Here is a 17,055-nt window from a genome sequence, read left to right as displayed (position 1 = left end):
AGGTGGGCAGGAGGGGAGAGGTTCAGGCCACCCCGACTTGGAGACCGGAGGCACGACCTGTGCCCTTCCTGTCACCAAGACCCCTACTCTCAGCCCGATTTCCATCTTGAGAGCTTTTGCCCCTCCCGCAGGGCTGGTGTGAATGCCCCTCCTCCAGGCAGCTTCCTCTGCCCCTCTGGGTCCTGAGGGCACTCATTCTTCTCAGCCCCACCTGCCCATCTGTCCCCGCTCTGGCCTTTTTCTAACCCACGGTTCCTAGGGCTCTTGTCACCGTAGGGTGATGGAACTCAAAAGTGTGAACATACATCAGAATCACCAGCTGCTCCTTTACATGTGTACAGCTTATTGTATGTCAGTCATACCTCAGTAACACTGCTAAAAAGTAAGTTGAAGTCACCAGACTTTCCTGTGCCCTGCCTGTGCCGAGGGCCAAGTTGCAGAGGGGGATGAAAGAAAGTGTTTCCCGTTCTCTGGGAAGATAGATTTCACATACGTTTCAGCACAGGCTCAAGGGCACAGTCTGCACTGGCCTCCTGAGATGGACAGGCCTTCAAGAAGGCTGCTGCATTTTTGTGGAAAGAATAAGAAGAAGACCTTAGTTCATCATTTTCCACTTGTGCCGCTTGCCAGCCAGTGGCAGCTAGGAATAGGCCTTCCTCTGTGCGAGCTGCCCCACTGGAAGGTTGTGAAAAATATGGGCTGGGCTCACGTGTCAAAGTGCCTGGCACCCTGCTGGAGCAGCACTCAATATACACCGTGTTAAAGGTGAGAAAACAAAATCATCTGCCTGGCTGGGAGAGGGCCATCCATCCGAGGTGTTGAGCGAATGTGTGCTGCCAAGGGAGTGGCCGGAGGTGGCCTGGCCAGGACCCTGGGAACGGCTGCTTTCAGGGGTTTCTAGGTCTTGGTTTTTCTTTGCATCCTCCCCCAAACTCCTTCATCAGCCCCTGGGGAGCCAGGCCTGTCTCTGCTGTCCAACTGCCACCGTCTCTGAAAACAGCACTGCAGCACTGTTTAGGGGAATGGTCGGCAGGGACAAGGGGGTGGCTGCTCATGTGGCAGGGATCAGAGTGACTCGAGAAGAGCTTGCTCCTATGTGGCATGACTGAGTAGCTGTGCCAGGAGAGGCCTGCCCCCTTTGGACACCATCGCTGGTGGGGAGCCAGAGGTCAGCTTGGGGAGGACTGGCTGCCCTTGGTGATGCCAGCTTTGAAGTTCCTGGTGACAGTTGGAACTAGAATCCATTATTCATTCGACCAGTCTTTACCTAGCATCTATTTCACGAAATACCAAAGTGCTGTACAGAGGGTCCCGTCTGGGTCCCAGCGGCTCTGCCACTGACTTCAGCCCTCACACCCCTCCACAGCCCACTGAATCAGTGTCCAGCAAGTGATCAGAACCTGCTTTAATCCTCACGATAACCTGCACAGTTGGTGGTACTCATCCCCATCCCCAGATGACAGCTTGAGGCTCAGAGATGTCAAGGAACTTGCCCAAGGGTACATAGCTGGCCTAATGATACCAGTCTGCCCAGAGATGTGGTGGGCTGCCTTTTTCACATAGCTTTTAGTGGAGCACTTTGAGGTCTCCTAGTCCACCCCTTCTCTGAAGTTCCAGCTGTTGGAGGTTACATGCTCTCCACCCTGTCTGATTCTGAAGCCAGTGCTCTCCCTTTCACAGCTCTGCCTTCCAGTCCTCAAATACTCAGAACTACACATAGCCCAGGGTCACCTGTGGGCAGCAAGGCCCAGGGTGCTGGGGTCAGCATGAAGAGTTGCCATACACTGGGGAAAGTGCTGGTGACTGAAGACGTATGTGGCCAAGGGCTGGGTGGTGGTGAGGACCCCACCTGCCCCACCGAGAGATGAGGGACAGGTGGGAGGCCATCAGGGTAGTGCGCTTGTTTCTCCAGCGGGCAGGCTGAAGCTCACTCACAGGAGGCCATTGTGGGCACACGTCCCACTGGTGACCAGTGTGCCCCCCAGAATCTGCATCCACCTGCAATCTCAGAATGTGACCTTATTTTGAAATAGGGTCTCTGAAGATGTAATTTGTTAAGGATCTTAAAATAAGATCATTCTGGATTTAGAGAGGTCCCTGAATGAATGACTATTTTCCCTATAAGAAAAGGAAAGGGCCGGGCGCGGTGGCTCAAGCCTGTAATCCCAGCACTTTGGGAGGCCGAGACGGGCGGATCATGAGGTCAGGAGATCGAGACCATCTTGGCTAACACAGTGAAACCCCGTCTCTACTAAAAAATACAAAAAACTAGCCGGGCGAGGTGGCGGGCACCTGTAGTCCCAGCTACTCGGGAGGCTGAGGCAGGAGAATGGCGCAAACCCGGGAGGCGGAGCTTGCAGTGAGCTGAGATCCGGCCACTGCACTCCAGCCCGGGCGACAGAGCGAGACTCCGTCTCAAAAAAAAAAAAAAAAAAAAAGAAAGAAAAGGAAAGGACCGAGACACAGGAAAGATGAAGCAGAGATTGAAGAGATATAGCATGGGCCAAGGAGCACCGGGAGCCAACAGCAGCTGGAAGAGACAGGAGGTATCCTCCCCAGAGCCCGCACAGGATGCTGCTGGGTGAGCCTGCTGTCCTGAAAAAGGCATGAAGTCTGCCTGAGTGGGCAGGGGCTTCTGCGCAGCCACCCAGCAAGGCCAAGGTGGAAGGGACCCTCCCGGACCCTGTCCTGGCTCCACCCTCAGCTGCTGGCAGGTGGGTCACCAGGCCTCTGCCCAAAGAGACTCCTGCAGGCAGCTCTGAACCCCCTGTCCTGCACACCTTCTCACTGAGCCTGCCAGCATCCCAAGTATCTTACTTCTTGGTGCTGCCATAACAAAGAACCACAAACTGCATAGTTTGAAAGAATAGACATTTATTCTTTCATAGTTCTGGAGGCCAGAAACTGGAGAGGCAGGTGTCCGCAGGGCTGCACTTCCTCCAAAGGTTCTACGGGTAGACCCTTCCTTGTCTCCTCCAGCTTCTGGTGGCTCCAAGCATTCCTTAGCTTGTGGCCACATCACTCCAATTACATCAGCAAAGACCCTATTTCCAAATAAGGTCACATTCCAAGGGCCTGGTGGGGACATTCCACCCATTACACCAGGGCATGGGCAGATAGGTAGTCCTGTCTCCACTTATAGTTTGGAAATTGACACCAGAGAGAAGCGACTTGTCCAGGAGAGGGAGTTGGTCAGAGTTGGGACTAGAGTTCATTTATTTGTTCAATAAGAATTTACGGAGCACCCACCTTATGCTGAGGTCTTTTCGTTGAGGCACCTTGGTGCTATGGGCTGAGTAGGCTCTGGAATGACACAGGTCTGAATTCACGGCCTGGCTGTGCCATTTAGTAACTGTGTGACCTTGGATAAGTTTGAGCCTCTCATAGCCTTGATCGTCTTATCTGTGACTTGGGGGTAATAGTACTAATACACCTTTCCTAAGGGGATGTTGCAATAACCAACATCCCCTTAGGAAAGTTGGAAGGGGACTTAGTTGCTCTGGGCCATGGAGATATAGCACATTTTTGTGCCTTAGAGAGGCCTGTGCCTGTATATGCATGTGCATCCGTGTGCCTACGTGTATGCACGCACACACACATACACCTGCTGTTCAGGAAGCTGACCGAGGATGCCCTTGGCTAGCCCGTCATATCTCCATGGAAACAGATGCTCGGCTTAAAGTCGCCACTGCCTCAAACATGAGGTTTCCTGCATAAGCAGAAAACTGAACTTTTGGACACTAGGAGGGACATTCGTGGCAGAAAGATGCTTAGAGGTGACCCATCTCTCTCTCACAGTGCCAGCGAGGCCCCTTCCTGCTTGCCACATTTGATTTTTTTGATCTTAGTAAGTGCAAGAGGCAGGATTGGTTTCTGTTTGTTTTGTTTTATAACAGCTTTATTGAGATATAAGTCACACACCGCATGACTCATCCATTTAAAGTGCACAGTTCGGTGATTTTTAGCCTATTCAGAGTTGTACAACCATCACCAGAATCAATTTTAGAACATTTCTATTACCCCAAAAAGGAAATCACTATTTTCACCCCAGCCCCAGGCAACCAATAATGTGCTTTCTGTCTCTGTAGATTCCACTATTCTGGGCATTTTATATAAATGGAATCATACAATATGTGTCCTTTTGTGTCTGGCTTCTTTCACTCAGCATAATATTTCCAGGTTTCATCCTTGTCGTATCATGTGCCAGTGCTCCATTACTTTCTATGGCCAAATAATATTCCATTCCATGGTAGGCCACAGTTTGTTTACCCGTTCATCTGTTGGTGGACATTTGGGTTGTTTCCACTTTTTGGCTACAGTGAATAATGCTGCCATAAATATTCGTGTATAAGTTTTTATGTGGACATATGTTTTCGTCTTCTTGGATATTTACTTCGAGTGGAATTGCTGGGTCATATGGTAACTCTATGTTTAACTTTTTGAGGAACCGCCAAACTGTTTGCCACAGCAGCTGCACCATTTTACGTTCCCACCGTCAATGTACGAGGGTTCCATTGCTCCACACCCTGAACAACACTTGCTGCTGTGTGTCTTTTTAACTGCCCCAGTGAGTGTGAAGTGGTATCTCATTATGGTTTTGATTTGCATTTCCCTAATGACAAATGATGTTGAGCATCTTTTCATTTGCTCATTGACCATTTGTATAATCTTTTTGTAGAAATGTCTGTTCAAGTTCTTTGCCCTTATTTTTCTTATTATTGTTTTAGAGATGGAATCTTGCTATGCCGCTTAGGCTGACCTTGAACTCCTGGGCTCCAGCCATCCTGCCAACTTCACCTCTGGAGTAACTGAGTCTACAGGTGTACAACACCATGCCCAGCTCCTTTGCCAGTTTTTGAATGGGGTTGTTGTTTCTTTGTTGTTGCATTGGAGGAGTTCTTTATATATTTTGGATACAAGTTACTATAAGATATATTGTTGGCCGGGCGCGGTGGCTCAAGCCTGTAATCCCAGCACTTTGGGAGGCCGAGACGGGCGGATCACGAGGTCAGGAGATCGAGACCATCCTGGCTAATACGGCGAAACCCCGTCTCTACTAAAAAATACAAAAAACTAGCCGGGCGAGGTGGCGGGCGCCTGTAGTCCCAGCTACTCCGGAAGCTGAGGCAGGAGAATGGCCTAAACCCGGGAGGCGGAGCTTGCAGTGAGCTGAGATCCGGCCACTGCACTCCAGCCTGGGCGACAGAGCGAGACTCCGTCTCGAAAAAAAAAAGATATATTGTTAATAAAAATTATCTCCCATTCTGTAGGTTGTTTTTTCACTTTCTTTTTAGTTTCCTTTGAAGCATAAAAGCTGTTAATTTTGATGAGGTCCAGTGTATCTGTCTTTTCTTTTGTTGCTTGTGCTTTTGTTGTCATGGCTCCAAAACCGTTGCCGAATTCAAGGTCATAGAACTTATGCCTATGTTTTCTCCTAAGAATTTTATAGTTTGAGCCCTTACATTTAGGAGAACATGTTTTTAATGAGCTGTTGGCAGCAGCCAGTGAGAAGGTGGCATCCTCTGGGGAGTCTGTGGACTTGTGCATTGCCCAGGAGTCCCACCAGAATCCTTCCTGCCTCCAGTCACGTCTGGCCCTCCAGCTGTATGGCCCAAACATGTTGCTTACAGTCCCTGGCCCTCAGTTTCCCCATGTATACCACAAGTAGGTCATCTTGAGGATGTCTTTGTAAGTGTCCTCCTGGTTCCTTTCTTTGCCATCTCTAGAGATGGCTCTGGTCACGTGCACCTTCTGCTCCACCCAGAAGAGCCCTGAATCCATGGGCCTTGGCTCCTGCACCCCCACACACGCCACATGTGTGTGCACACATGCACGCCTGTGCACTGACATCCTGAGTGGCAGCTTCAGTGAGCCCAGCACAGGGGGCATAGCCCTCAGTCCCCTGAGCCATACACCAAGTCCAGGAGACACATTTCTACCCTGGGGTCAGGCTTTTTGGCAGCAAGGGCCACTCCTAGCTGTCCCCTCCCTCCAGTGAGCTGGCCCCAGCCCAGCCTGTGCTTCAAGCTGCCTACCTCATTCAGCTGTGCAGTAAATTCCATGTCAAGGCTAATGAGCAGGAGAAGCTGCTGACCTAGCCAGGAGACAGGGCCATGCCCCTGTGACAGGGAGCTGGGAGAACAAGCAGAGCAGAGCCTGCCTTGCTTGGTCCTGGTGGGCCTCTGGGGAGAGAGGCTTGGGTGAAGGGCCCTAGGGGAAGAGGCAGGGCATATCAGATCCCTGAGTGTAGATGTGGCATCTGGCCAGTGCCCCTCCTTCAGGAACAGACCTCCCCTTCCCCTCAATTCTTGCCAGACCAACCACCCATCATGCCTGGCCCCTGTTAGGTAGGGGTTGGGGGGTCTGATGCACACGCAGGTTTCTGCAGTTTAATGCGATCTGTGGCTTCTTCTCTGTCTCTGCACTACCACAGTCACTCATGGCCTGGGAGACTTGGCTGTCCCCTTGGTGAGTTGGCTCCAGTACTCTGTGCCTCAGTTTCCCCACTTGTGGAGTAGGGAGCATGATCCCACAATATCTCAGGGCTCTGAAGTGCAGAGGAGAATAGGCGGTTGCAAAGGCAAGCTGTAAATTGAGACAGGGTCTGGAAATCTCTGCTTGGGGCTCTCGTTCATGCTCTTTGCCTCTCCTGGTAGCCTCTTTTTCCAGGAAGCCCTCTCTCCCTGCCTGCATTGCTCCTGATAATGACAGTTGAGCAGCTGAGGCCACTATCTGAGTCTCAGCCCCAGCATGCACCAGGAGTGCCGGTGTCTGGTGCTCTGCGGGTCTTCCAAGCAGGCCTGGTGCCTATAGCTATGAAAAGGGCCTTCCTCCCCAGCCGCATCCTGCTCAGAGACACAGCTGAAACCCGGCTGCACTCCTCTGCCGTGTCCTTGTAGCCCAAGTGCTGATATCAATGGCTGATCCAGGCCTAGAAAAAGGCTGAGCAGAGAGCCATGCTGCCTGGGCCCTCGTCACCACCCTTCCCCACACCTCTTGGCTGTACCGGGAGCCTCTGAGCACCGGAAATGAAGGGTTTTCCAGGCCTGGCTCTTCACTCCATCCTTCAGGGGAACTTTGAAGCCATGGAGACATCTGCCTTTGGAGCCAGGGCGATTCCCCTGCCAGTCTCCCTGCTGGGATAAAGCCAAGGCGTGGCATCCTAGAATGATGTTCGCTGTTGCTGAGCACACACACATCCTGAACTCATCCTGTGTACGTCAACTACACGTGCTCGCATCTAATTTTCTCAACAACCCAGCCAGTACTATTGCTTCTCCTCCTCTTACAGATGGGGAGATGATGACATATAGAGGTTAACTTATCAGAGACCACACAGAAAGAAAGAAAAAGAGGAAGGTTTGCACCCAGACATTTGAACTGCAGAAACTATGCTCTGAGCCCGCATGTTCTGCCACCTCCCTGAGAGGGAGCCCCTCTTGGACCCTGATAGCTGAAGGTAAACTCCATGCCCCACATCCTCAGGAAAGGGCAGCTTGCTGTTCAAGCGGAATGGTCATGGTCTTCACCTGACACCGCAATGGAGCTTGATTTAGAAACTCTGATTCCCAGGCTGAGCACAGAGGCTTACTCCTGTAATCCCAGCATTTTGAGAGACCAAGGCATTCAACAAAAAAAAATAAAAAATTAGCCAGGTGTGGTGGGGTGCATGCCTGTAGTCCCAGCTACTCTAGAGTCTGAGTCAGAAGGATTGCTTGAGCCTGGGGGGTCAAAGCTGCAGTGAGCCATGATCATGGTATTGCACTTCAGCCTGGGGGACAGAGTGAGACCCTATCTCATAAATAAATAAATAAATAAATAAATAAATAAACGGAAATTCTCAGCAGGTGGGTCCTCAGTAAACAGGGCTGGGGCCCCTGCAGCCCAGATGGTAAATATGTGGCTCCCTTTTGCCTGGACCCTGTGGCCTCTACCCAGTTTGAGCACAGGACAGGTCTGGGCACAGGGTGAGGAGCAGATCTCAGCCCATTGGCAGGGTGGGTGGCTGCTCAGGGGCATGGGGCCTCTGTCCCACCATGGTAGGCAGGAAAAGGCTGAGTCACTAGTCTATAGAGTGTACCTGGGCTCACTAACCACTTTCTTTCTTTCTCTTTTTTTTTTTCTGAGACGGAGTCTTGCTCTGTCGCCCAGGCTGGAGTGCAGTGGCGTGATCTCAGTTCACTGTAAGCTCTGCCTCCCGGATTCACGCCATTCTCCTGCCTCAGCCTCCTGAGTAGCTGGGACTACAGGCGCCTGCCATCACGCCTGGCTAATTTTTTTGTATTTTTAATAGAGACGAGGTTTCACTGCATTAGCCAGGATGGTCTTAATCTCCTGACCTCGTGATCTGCCCGTCTCGGCCTCCCAAAGTGCTGGGATTACAGGCCTGAGCCACCATGCCCGGCCTTTTTTTTTTTTTTTTTTGAGATGGAATTTCACTCGTCACCCAGGCTGGAGTGCAATGGCACAATCTCAGCTCACTGCAACCTCCGCCTCCTGGGTTCAAGTGATTCTCCTGCCTCAGCCTTCCAAGTAGCTGGGATTAGTGGCACCCACCACCACGCCTGTTTTTTTTTTTTTTTAATTTTTAGTAGAGACACGGTTTTGCCATGTTGGCCAGGCTAGTCTCGAACTCCTGACCTCAGGTGATCTGCCTGCCTAAGCCTCCCAAAGTGCTGGGATTACAGGCTTGAGCCACTGTGCCTGGCCCACTGACCACTTTCACCTGCAGCCTGGCCTCTCCCTTTTCCCCTTTGCCCTCAGCTACCAAGATTTCATGTTCATAAAGCCACTAAGTACCTGGCCTACCTGCTGAGTACAGAGGCATCTCCTGCTGCTCCCAGAGCTGGGGGCCTCACCTCCTATCTAAACCCAGGAAAGAACACCCCTGTGGGCAGCTGCCCACGCCAGGGGATCTTCCATTCTCCATACGTGTACCAGGGCGTTCTTCCTGGGACCCAGATTCGATTGTGCTCCTCTCCTGCTTAAACCCTTTTCTTCCTTTAGCATCAAAACTGTGCTTTTATGGCCAGGCACGGTTGCTCACTCCTATAATCCCAGCACTTTGGGAGGCAGAGGCGGGCAGATCACTTGAGGTCAGGAGTGTGAGACCAGCCTGGCCAACATAGTGAAACCCCGTCTCTACTAAAAATACAAAAATTAGCCGGGTGTGGTGGTGCGTGACTGTAATCCCGGCTATTCGAGAGGCTGAAGTGGGAGAATCACTTGAACCTGGGAGGCAGAGGTTGCAGTGAGCCGAGATCGTGCCATTGCACTCCAGCCTGGGTGACAGAGCCAGACTCTGTCTCATCTGTCTCAAAACAAACAAACAAAAACTTTTGTGATCTGGCTTCTGCCTAGCTCCCAGGCCCTTCCCTGCCACTTCTTGCCTCACAGCCTACACCCAGGCAACTGAGTCCACACGCTTCCAGGGCTCCCTCCAGACACACACCTTTCACTCTGTCACCTGCCTCCCTACCCAGCATATCTGTCCTATCTACCCCTGCCTAGTGAGTGCCTCCTCACCTCCCAGCTCCCCTGCAGGTCACTTTCCCTGACCCCCCTGAGGCTGAGTAAAGGCCTCCCCTCGTGTCTTCTAATCCCTCATCACATGATGGTCGTTCTTACCCCAAGTCTGAAGTCTGGAGCAGGGATGATTCTTCCCAAAGCGGACCAGCCTGGACAATGACATCTCTTTCTTCTACTTTCTGTGAACTCCTCTGGGTGAGGCCTGCACAGGCCCTCCACTGGGTGGGGGATTTTGCTCTCTGGGGTTATTTCCGCTTCAACTGTTTGGCTGATGGGGCTTGTGGCTTTCCTGGAGGGAGAGAGGAGCGCTTGCTCATTCTCAGAGACCCTGCTGCCTGGCAAAAGTCAGCTCATAGTGGTGTGCCGTAGGCTTGTCAGGGAGATGGCTCTGAGTGGCAGGGCCCTCATCGGCCTGGTGTTCTGAAGGTGGGGTACTCTGAGCAGCCTGCAGACTTTTCTTTCCCAGTTTCATTCCTAATTCTTTTTCACCTTTTATTCAAGTGTTATATATATACAGAAAAGTTTATGATTCATAAGTGTCTATCCTGATGGTCTTGCAAAAAGTGAATATGCCTGTGTAGCCAGCACCAGGCCAAGCAACAGAACATTCCTCAGCAAACCCCTCAGGCCCCCTTGACCCATGGGATTTTTAAATAACTTGACAGCTACTTGAGCTATAATTCATACACCATATAATTCACTCACTTAAAGTGTACAGTTCAAAGGTTCTTGGTATATTCACAGAGCTGTGCAACCATCACCACTACCTAATTCCAGAGCACTTTCATCACCTCAAAAGAAACCTGTACCAGCCAGGCACGATGGCTCATTCCTGTAATCCCAGCACTTTGGGAGGCCGAGGCAGGTGCATCACTTGGGGTCAAGAGTTTGAGACCAGCCTGGCTGATACGGCAAAACCCTTTCTCTACTAATAATATAAAAATTAGCCAGGCTTGGTAGCGCACACCTGTAATCCCAGCTACTTGGGCAGCTGAGGCAGGAGAATCACTTGAGCCTGGGAGGCGGAGGTTGCAGTGAGCTGAGATCTCGCCACTGCACTCCAGCCTGGGAGACAGAGTGAGACTCTATCCCAAAAAAAAAAAAAAAAAAAGAAAAAGAAAGAAAAGAAAAGAAAAAGAAACCTGTACCAGCTGAGTGTAGTGGCTCACGCCTGTGATGCCAAAGCTTTGGGAGGTTGAGACAGGAGGGTTACTTGAGGCCAAGAGTTTGAGACAAGCCTGGGCAACATAGTGAGACTCCATTCTCTAGAAAAGAGATTTTTTAATTAGCCGAGCATGGCTGGGCATGGTGGCTCACGCCTGTAATCCCAGCACTTTAGGAGGCCGAGGCAGGCGGATCACTTGGAGTCAGGAGTTTGAGTCCAGCCTGGCCAACATGGCAAAACACTGTCTTTACTAATAATTCAAAAATTAGTCAGGCATGGTGGTGCACGCCTGTAATCCCAGCTACTTGGGAGGCTGAGGCAGGATAATCAGTTGAGCCTGGGAGGCTGAGGTTGCAGTCAGCCTAGATTGCGCCACTGCCCTCCAGCCTGTGTGATAGAATGAGACTCTGTCTCAAAAAAAAAAAGAAAGAAAGAAAAGAAAAGAAAAACGATAAAAGAAATAACCAGGTGTGGTGGAATGGTCCTGTAGTCTCAGCTACTCAGGTGGTTGAGGTGGGAGGATCACTAGAGCCCAAGAGTTAGAGGTTACAACAAGCTGTGATCATGCCAGTGCACTCCAGCCTGGGTGACAGAGCAGGAGGGAAGAAAGAAAGAGAAAGAAAGAGGGAGAGAAGAGAGGGAGGGAGGGAGGGAGGAAGGAAGGAAGGAAAGAAAGAAAGGAAGGAAGGAAAAGAGAGAGGAAGAGAAGAGAGGCAAGGAATGAGGGAGGAAAAGAGGAAGAGAGGGAGGAAGGAAGGAAGGAAGGAACGAAAGAAGGAAGGAAGGAAAAGCGAGAGAAAGGGAAGAAAGAAAAGAAAATGAAGGAAAGGAAAGAAGGAGAGAGGGAGGAAGGGATGGAGGGAGGGAGGGAGGGACCTGTGCCCATTAGCAGTCACTCCTCATTTCCCCCGTGTTCCCCAGCAGTAGGCCACCACTAATTCACTTTCCGTCTATATATATTTTCCTTTTCTGTACTTTCCATGTAAATGGAATCACAGGATATGTGGTCCTTTATGTCTGGCTTGTTTCACTTAATATAATCTTTTCAAGGTTCATCCATGTTGTGGTATGTAGCATTACTTCATTCCTCTTTGTGACTGAATAATATTCTATTATTGTATGGATAGACCACATTTTATTCATTCATCTGTTGATGGACGCTTGAGTTGTTTACACCTTTTGACTATTGTGAATAATACTGCAACGAACATTGTTGTACAGGTTTTTCTGTGAATACTTGGCAGCAGCTGGTAGGGCTGGAGTCATCTGAAGGCTTGGTGTACAAGTATCTGTTCGAGTCCCTGTTTTCAGTTATTTTGGGTGCATACCCAGAAGTGGAATTGCTGGTCATATGGTAATGCTATGTTTAACTTTTTGAGAAAGTGATAAACTTTTTTTTTTTTTTTTTTTGAGACGGAGTCTTACTGTCACCCAGGCTAGAGTGCAGTGGCACGATCTCGGCTCACTGTGGCCTCTGCCTCCTGGGTTCAAGCAATTCTCCTGCCTCAACCTCCCAAATAGCTGGGATTGCAGGCTGCGCCACCACACACGGCAAATTTTTGTATTTTTTTAGTAGAGATGGTGTTTCACCATTTTGGCCAGGCTAGCGTTGAACTCCTGACTTCAAGTGAACCACCCGCCTCAGCCTCCCAAAGTGCTGGGATTACAGGAGTGAGCCACCATGCCTGCCCTGCTAAACTATTATCTTTTCTCTTTTTTTATTATTTTATTTTATTATTTTTTTTTTTTTGAGATGGAGTCTCACTCTGTTGCCCAGGCTGGAGTGCAGTGGCACAGTCTCGGCTCACTGCAACCTCCGCCTCCCAGGTTCAAGCGATTCTCCTGCCTCATCCTCCTGAGTAGCTGGGACTACAGGTGCATGCCACCATTCCAGCTAGTTTTTGTATTTTTTTAGTAGAGATGGGGTTTCATCATGCTGGCCAGGCTGGTCTTGAACTCCTGACTGCGTGATCCGGCCACCTCGGCCCCCCAAAGTGTTAAGATTACAGGTGTGAGCCACCACACCTGGCCTACTAAACTATTTTCAGCAGTTTTACATTCCCACCATTTTATATTCCCACCAGTAGGGTTCCAGTTTCTCCACATGCCGACCAACATTGATTCTTTTTTCCAGGTTTTTTTTTTTTTTTTTTTTTTTTTTTTTTTTAATACTAGCCACCTTAATGGGTGTGAGGTGCTATCTCATTGTGGTTTTTTTTTGTTTGCTTTGTTTGTTTGTTTTTGAGACAGAGTCTTAGGCCGAGGCGGGCGGATCACGAGGTCAAGAGATCAAGACCATCCTGGCCAACATGGTGAAACCCCATCTCTACTAAAAATACAAAACATTAGCTGGATATGGTGGTGGGCACCTATAGTACCAGACATTTGGGAGGCTGAGGCAGGAGAATTGCTTGAACCCAGGAGGCAGAGATTGCAGTGAGCCAAGATCATGCCACTGCACTCCAGCCTGGTGACAGAGTGAGACTCCATATCAAAAAAAAAGAGAGATAGAGTCTTGCTCTGTCACCCAGGCTGGACTGCAGTGGCACGATCTCGGCTTCACTGCAACCTCTGCCTCCTGGGTTCAAGCGATTCTCCTACCTGAGCCTCCCAAGTAGCTGGGATTACAGGTGCACGCCACCACACCCAGCTACTTTTTGTATTTTCAGTAGAGATGGGGTTTTACCATGTTGGCTAGGCTGGTCTCTAATTCCTGGCCTCAAGTGATCTGCCTGCCTCGGCCTCCCAAATTGCTGGGATTATAGGCATAAGCCAACATGCTCGGCCCTCATGGTGGTTTTGATTTGCATGTCCTAATGAATAGTGATGTCGGACATCTTTTCATGTGCTTATTGGCCGTTCGTATATCTTCTTTGGAGAAATGGCTATTCAAGTCCTTTGCTCATTTTTGAATTGTGTTGTTTGTTTTATTATTGAGTTGTAGGAGTTCTTTATATATTCTAGATACAAGTCCCTTGTCAGATACATGGTATGCAAATGTCTTCTCCCATTTGATGGGTTGTCTCTTTCTCTCTTCATAGTGCTCTTTGATACACTAAGGTTTTTAATTTTGATTAAGTCCAGTTCATCTATTTTTTCTTTTGTTGCTTGTGCTTTTGGTGTCATATTTGAGAAAGCATTGCCAAATCTAAAGTCATAAAGATGACCTTGTTTGCCCCAGTTTTCTTCTGTTTTATCATTTTGTGATTTTATTTCTTTTTTTAAACTACCATTTCTCAAGCATCTTATACTTTTATAGTTTTAGTTCTTATTTGTAAATCTTTGATTCATATCGAGTTTTTGTATCTGCTATGAGATAGGGTCCAGCTTCATTCTTTTACATGTTGTTATCCAATTGTCCCAGCACCATTTTTTAAAGACTATTATTTCCACATTGAATGGTCTTGGCACCCTTCTCAAAAATTAATTGATCATAGATATATGGTTTATTTCTAGACTCTCAATTATATTCTATCTATCTGTCTGTCTGTTGATCTATTCATCTATCCTATGCCAGTGCTACACTTTTTTGGTTACTGTAGTTTTGTAGTAAGGTTTGATATAGGGAAGTGTGAGTCCTCCAACTTGGTTTTGTTTTGTTTTCAAAATTGTTTTGGCTCTTTGGGGTCTCCTGTAATTCCATATGAATTTTAGGATCAGCTGTTCCATTTCTACAAATAAAGCTGCCAGGATTTTGATAAAGATCACATTATATCTGTAGGTTGTTTGGGGCAGTGTTGTCATCTTAACAATATTAAATCTTCCAATCTATCAACATGGAATGTCTTTCCATTTATTTAGGACTTTAATTTCTTTCAGCAACATTTTGTAGTTTTAAGTGCACAGGTCTTTCACCTCTTTGGTTAAATATATTCCTAGGTATTTATTCTTTCAGAGGCTACTATAAACGGAATTGTTTCTTAATTTTCTTTGACATTGTTCATTTCTGTGTGTCATTTTGTATTCTGCAACTTTGTTGAATTTGTTTATTAGGTCTAACAGGCTTTGGTGGAGATTGTTTAGCATTTTCCATATATAAGATTATGGCATCAGGAATTCGAAATAGTTTTACTTCTATCTTTCCAATTTGGATGCCTCTTATTCCTTTTGTTTTGTTTTGTTTTTTGTTGGTTGGTTGGTTGGTTGGTTTTTTTGAGACAGAGTCTTACTTTGTCACCAAGGCTGGAGTGCAGAGGCATGATCTCAGCTCACTGCAACCTCTGCCTCCCGGGTTCAAGAGATTCTCCTGTCTCAGCCTTTGAGTAGCTGGGGCTACAGGCATGTGCCAACATGCCTGGCCAATTATTCTGTTTTTAATAGAGATGAGGTTTCACCATGTTGCCCAGGCTGGTCTCAAACTCCTGACCTCAAGTGATCTGCCCGCCTCAGCCTCCCAAGGTGCTGGGATTACAGGCGTGAGGCACTGTGCCCGGTCGCCTCTTACTATTTCTTTTTCTTGTCTAATTGCTCTAGCTAGAACTTATAGCACAGTGTTGAGGAGAAGCAAGTAAGTGAGCATCCTTGTCTTGTTCCTGATCTTGGGAATGGTTTTAGTCCTGGGACAGGTGGGAGTCAAAATATAGGACTTGTATGTGCAGCACTAGGTCTAGGAGAAGGAGTCTGTGGCCCCTTCAGCCTCTTGCACAAACCCTGGCATATAGATCTGGGGGTCTGGAAGTGACATAGGAGGAGCCAGCCTTGTTGACCAAAGCCCCTCCTCCCTTTCCACACCCCTGGGCCCAGTCTCCTGTGCCCCTTCCCTCCTGAAAAGTGCTCTGGCCCCACACACATTGCAGGTGCTTTTGTCCCCACAGAAGAAGAGCCGTAACGAGACATACGGTGAAGGCAGCGGCGTGGAGATCCTGGAGAACCGGCCGTACACAGATGGCCCAGGCGGCTCTGGGCAGTACACACACAAGGTGTATCATGTGGGCATGCACATCCCCAGCTGGTTCCGCTCCATCCTGCCCAAGGCAGCCCTGCGGGTGGTGGAGGAGTCCTGGAATGCCTACCCCTACACCCGAACCAGGTGCGCCTGCTTTGGCCTCCATGTGCCTCCCACCTCCACATGCCATCTGGCAGGAAGCAGCCTTGTGGCATAGATCCAGGGGATGGGATCAGCCTTCAAGCAGGCTCAACACCCCATAACCCCAGGGAGCCCAGGCTTTGTTCCATACAGGTACCCCGAAGGTCACCCAGGGCAGGCACAGGCAAGAGAGGGAAGGATGCACCCTGAAATGCCTCCTGACTCCTCATGTGTGGAGGCCATGAAGGCATGAGTCAAGCGAGGGCTGTTGGAGACTCCTTTGCCATCCCAGAAGATGCAGGGAATATAAACCTACTTCAGGCTCCCTAAGAAGGCCGAGACAGCCTGCTGGACAGAAACTGAGGGTAGACCAGATGACACAGAGGTCCCTTTCAACTCGGAGACCTTCAGCTGCTGTGACAGTGTTGTCCCACATCCCATGCTGAGCAGGGCTGTCCTTGGGATTTCCTGGCAGAGGGTTCTTCACTCTGTGTCCCCCAGTGTGTAGCTCAGCACTGCTGAGTTGGATAGATGGGGGCTGGTTCCACCAGCTGCCTACTGCTGAGCAGGTAGGGTCCCCACAAATCTCCTGGGGCTCCCTTCCCCACACTGGTAGGCACCTGGAACTTACTTAGGGATCCACAGAGCTTGTTCCTCTTCCCAGTAGTACTTTCCCCTCTAAGCTCATCTCCAGCCTAGAGAGAGGCTATTCCCCCATTACCAGAGCTGGCTTCTTGGGAACTAGGGATGGCATGCCCCATGGAGCACCCCAGCTTCCTCCTGCTTGGCAGTATGCTGCCATAGCTGTTCCTGTGTTCCTGCCATGCTGTGGACATTGGACATGGGGCTTCTAGAAGCCACCGAAGATGTACTGTCTTCCTCTCCCCCTAAATCCTTCCCTGCCCCCATCCTGGTTGTTCTTGGGACAAAGTGGCGGTCCAGGAGGTAGACGGGGCAGGCGAGTCTTGGCTACCCTCCACCCTCCTTCTATGCCCGCTCACTGGCTCCACTCCTACCCAGTGGGTCAACAGGCCCTGGCCAGCTACACTGGGCCTCTCCAAGGACAGGTCCTGATGGGTGCTTTCCTTCCCGCACAGGTTCACCTGCCCTTTCGTGGAGAAATTCTCCATCGACATCGAAACCTTTTATAAAACTGATGCTGGAGAAAACCCCGATGTGTTCAACCTCTCTCCTGTGGAAAAGAACCAGCTGACAATCGGTAACCAGAAAGGGCAGAGCCCCACAGGGCTGTACTCTGGATTTCCTACCCACAGGCCCCACTTGTCCTGCCCCTTTTCCTTACACCTGGTAGACTCCAGACCTGGCCCTGTCCTGG

General features: G+C 49.5%; 1 protein-coding gene across 20 annotated transcripts in view; it reads left to right on the top strand.

Annotated features, from left to right (window-relative positions):
* Nucleotides 1-17,055, top strand: part of PITPNM2 (phosphatidylinositol transfer protein membrane associated 2) — a 167,185-nt gene that overhangs the window by 121,021 nt on the left and 29,109 nt on the right. For 16 of the 20 annotated variants that reach the window (XM_031650858.1, XM_021923080.2, XM_009181933.4 and 13 more), the window contains 2 exons: nucleotides 15,490-15,722; nucleotides 16,817-16,938. In XM_031650858.1, the coding sequence (XP_031506718.1) occupies nucleotides 15,490-15,722; nucleotides 16,817-16,938 (355 nt within the window). The remainder of the gene's footprint in view (nucleotides 1-15,489; nucleotides 15,723-16,816; nucleotides 16,939-17,055) is intronic. The other 4 variants (XM_021923084.2, XM_031650861.1, XM_021923086.2 and 1 more) reach the window with 1 other exon arrangement.

Source organism: Papio anubis, chromosome 9 (genome assembly GCF_008728515.1).
Source record: "Papio anubis isolate 15944 chromosome 9, Panubis1.0, whole genome shotgun sequence".
NCBI classification, from domain to species: domain Eukaryota; kingdom Metazoa; phylum Chordata; class Mammalia; order Primates; family Cercopithecidae; genus Papio; species Papio anubis.
The sequence above is the reverse complement of the archived record's forward strand: the minus strand, read 5'-3'. Positions and strand labels throughout refer to the sequence as shown.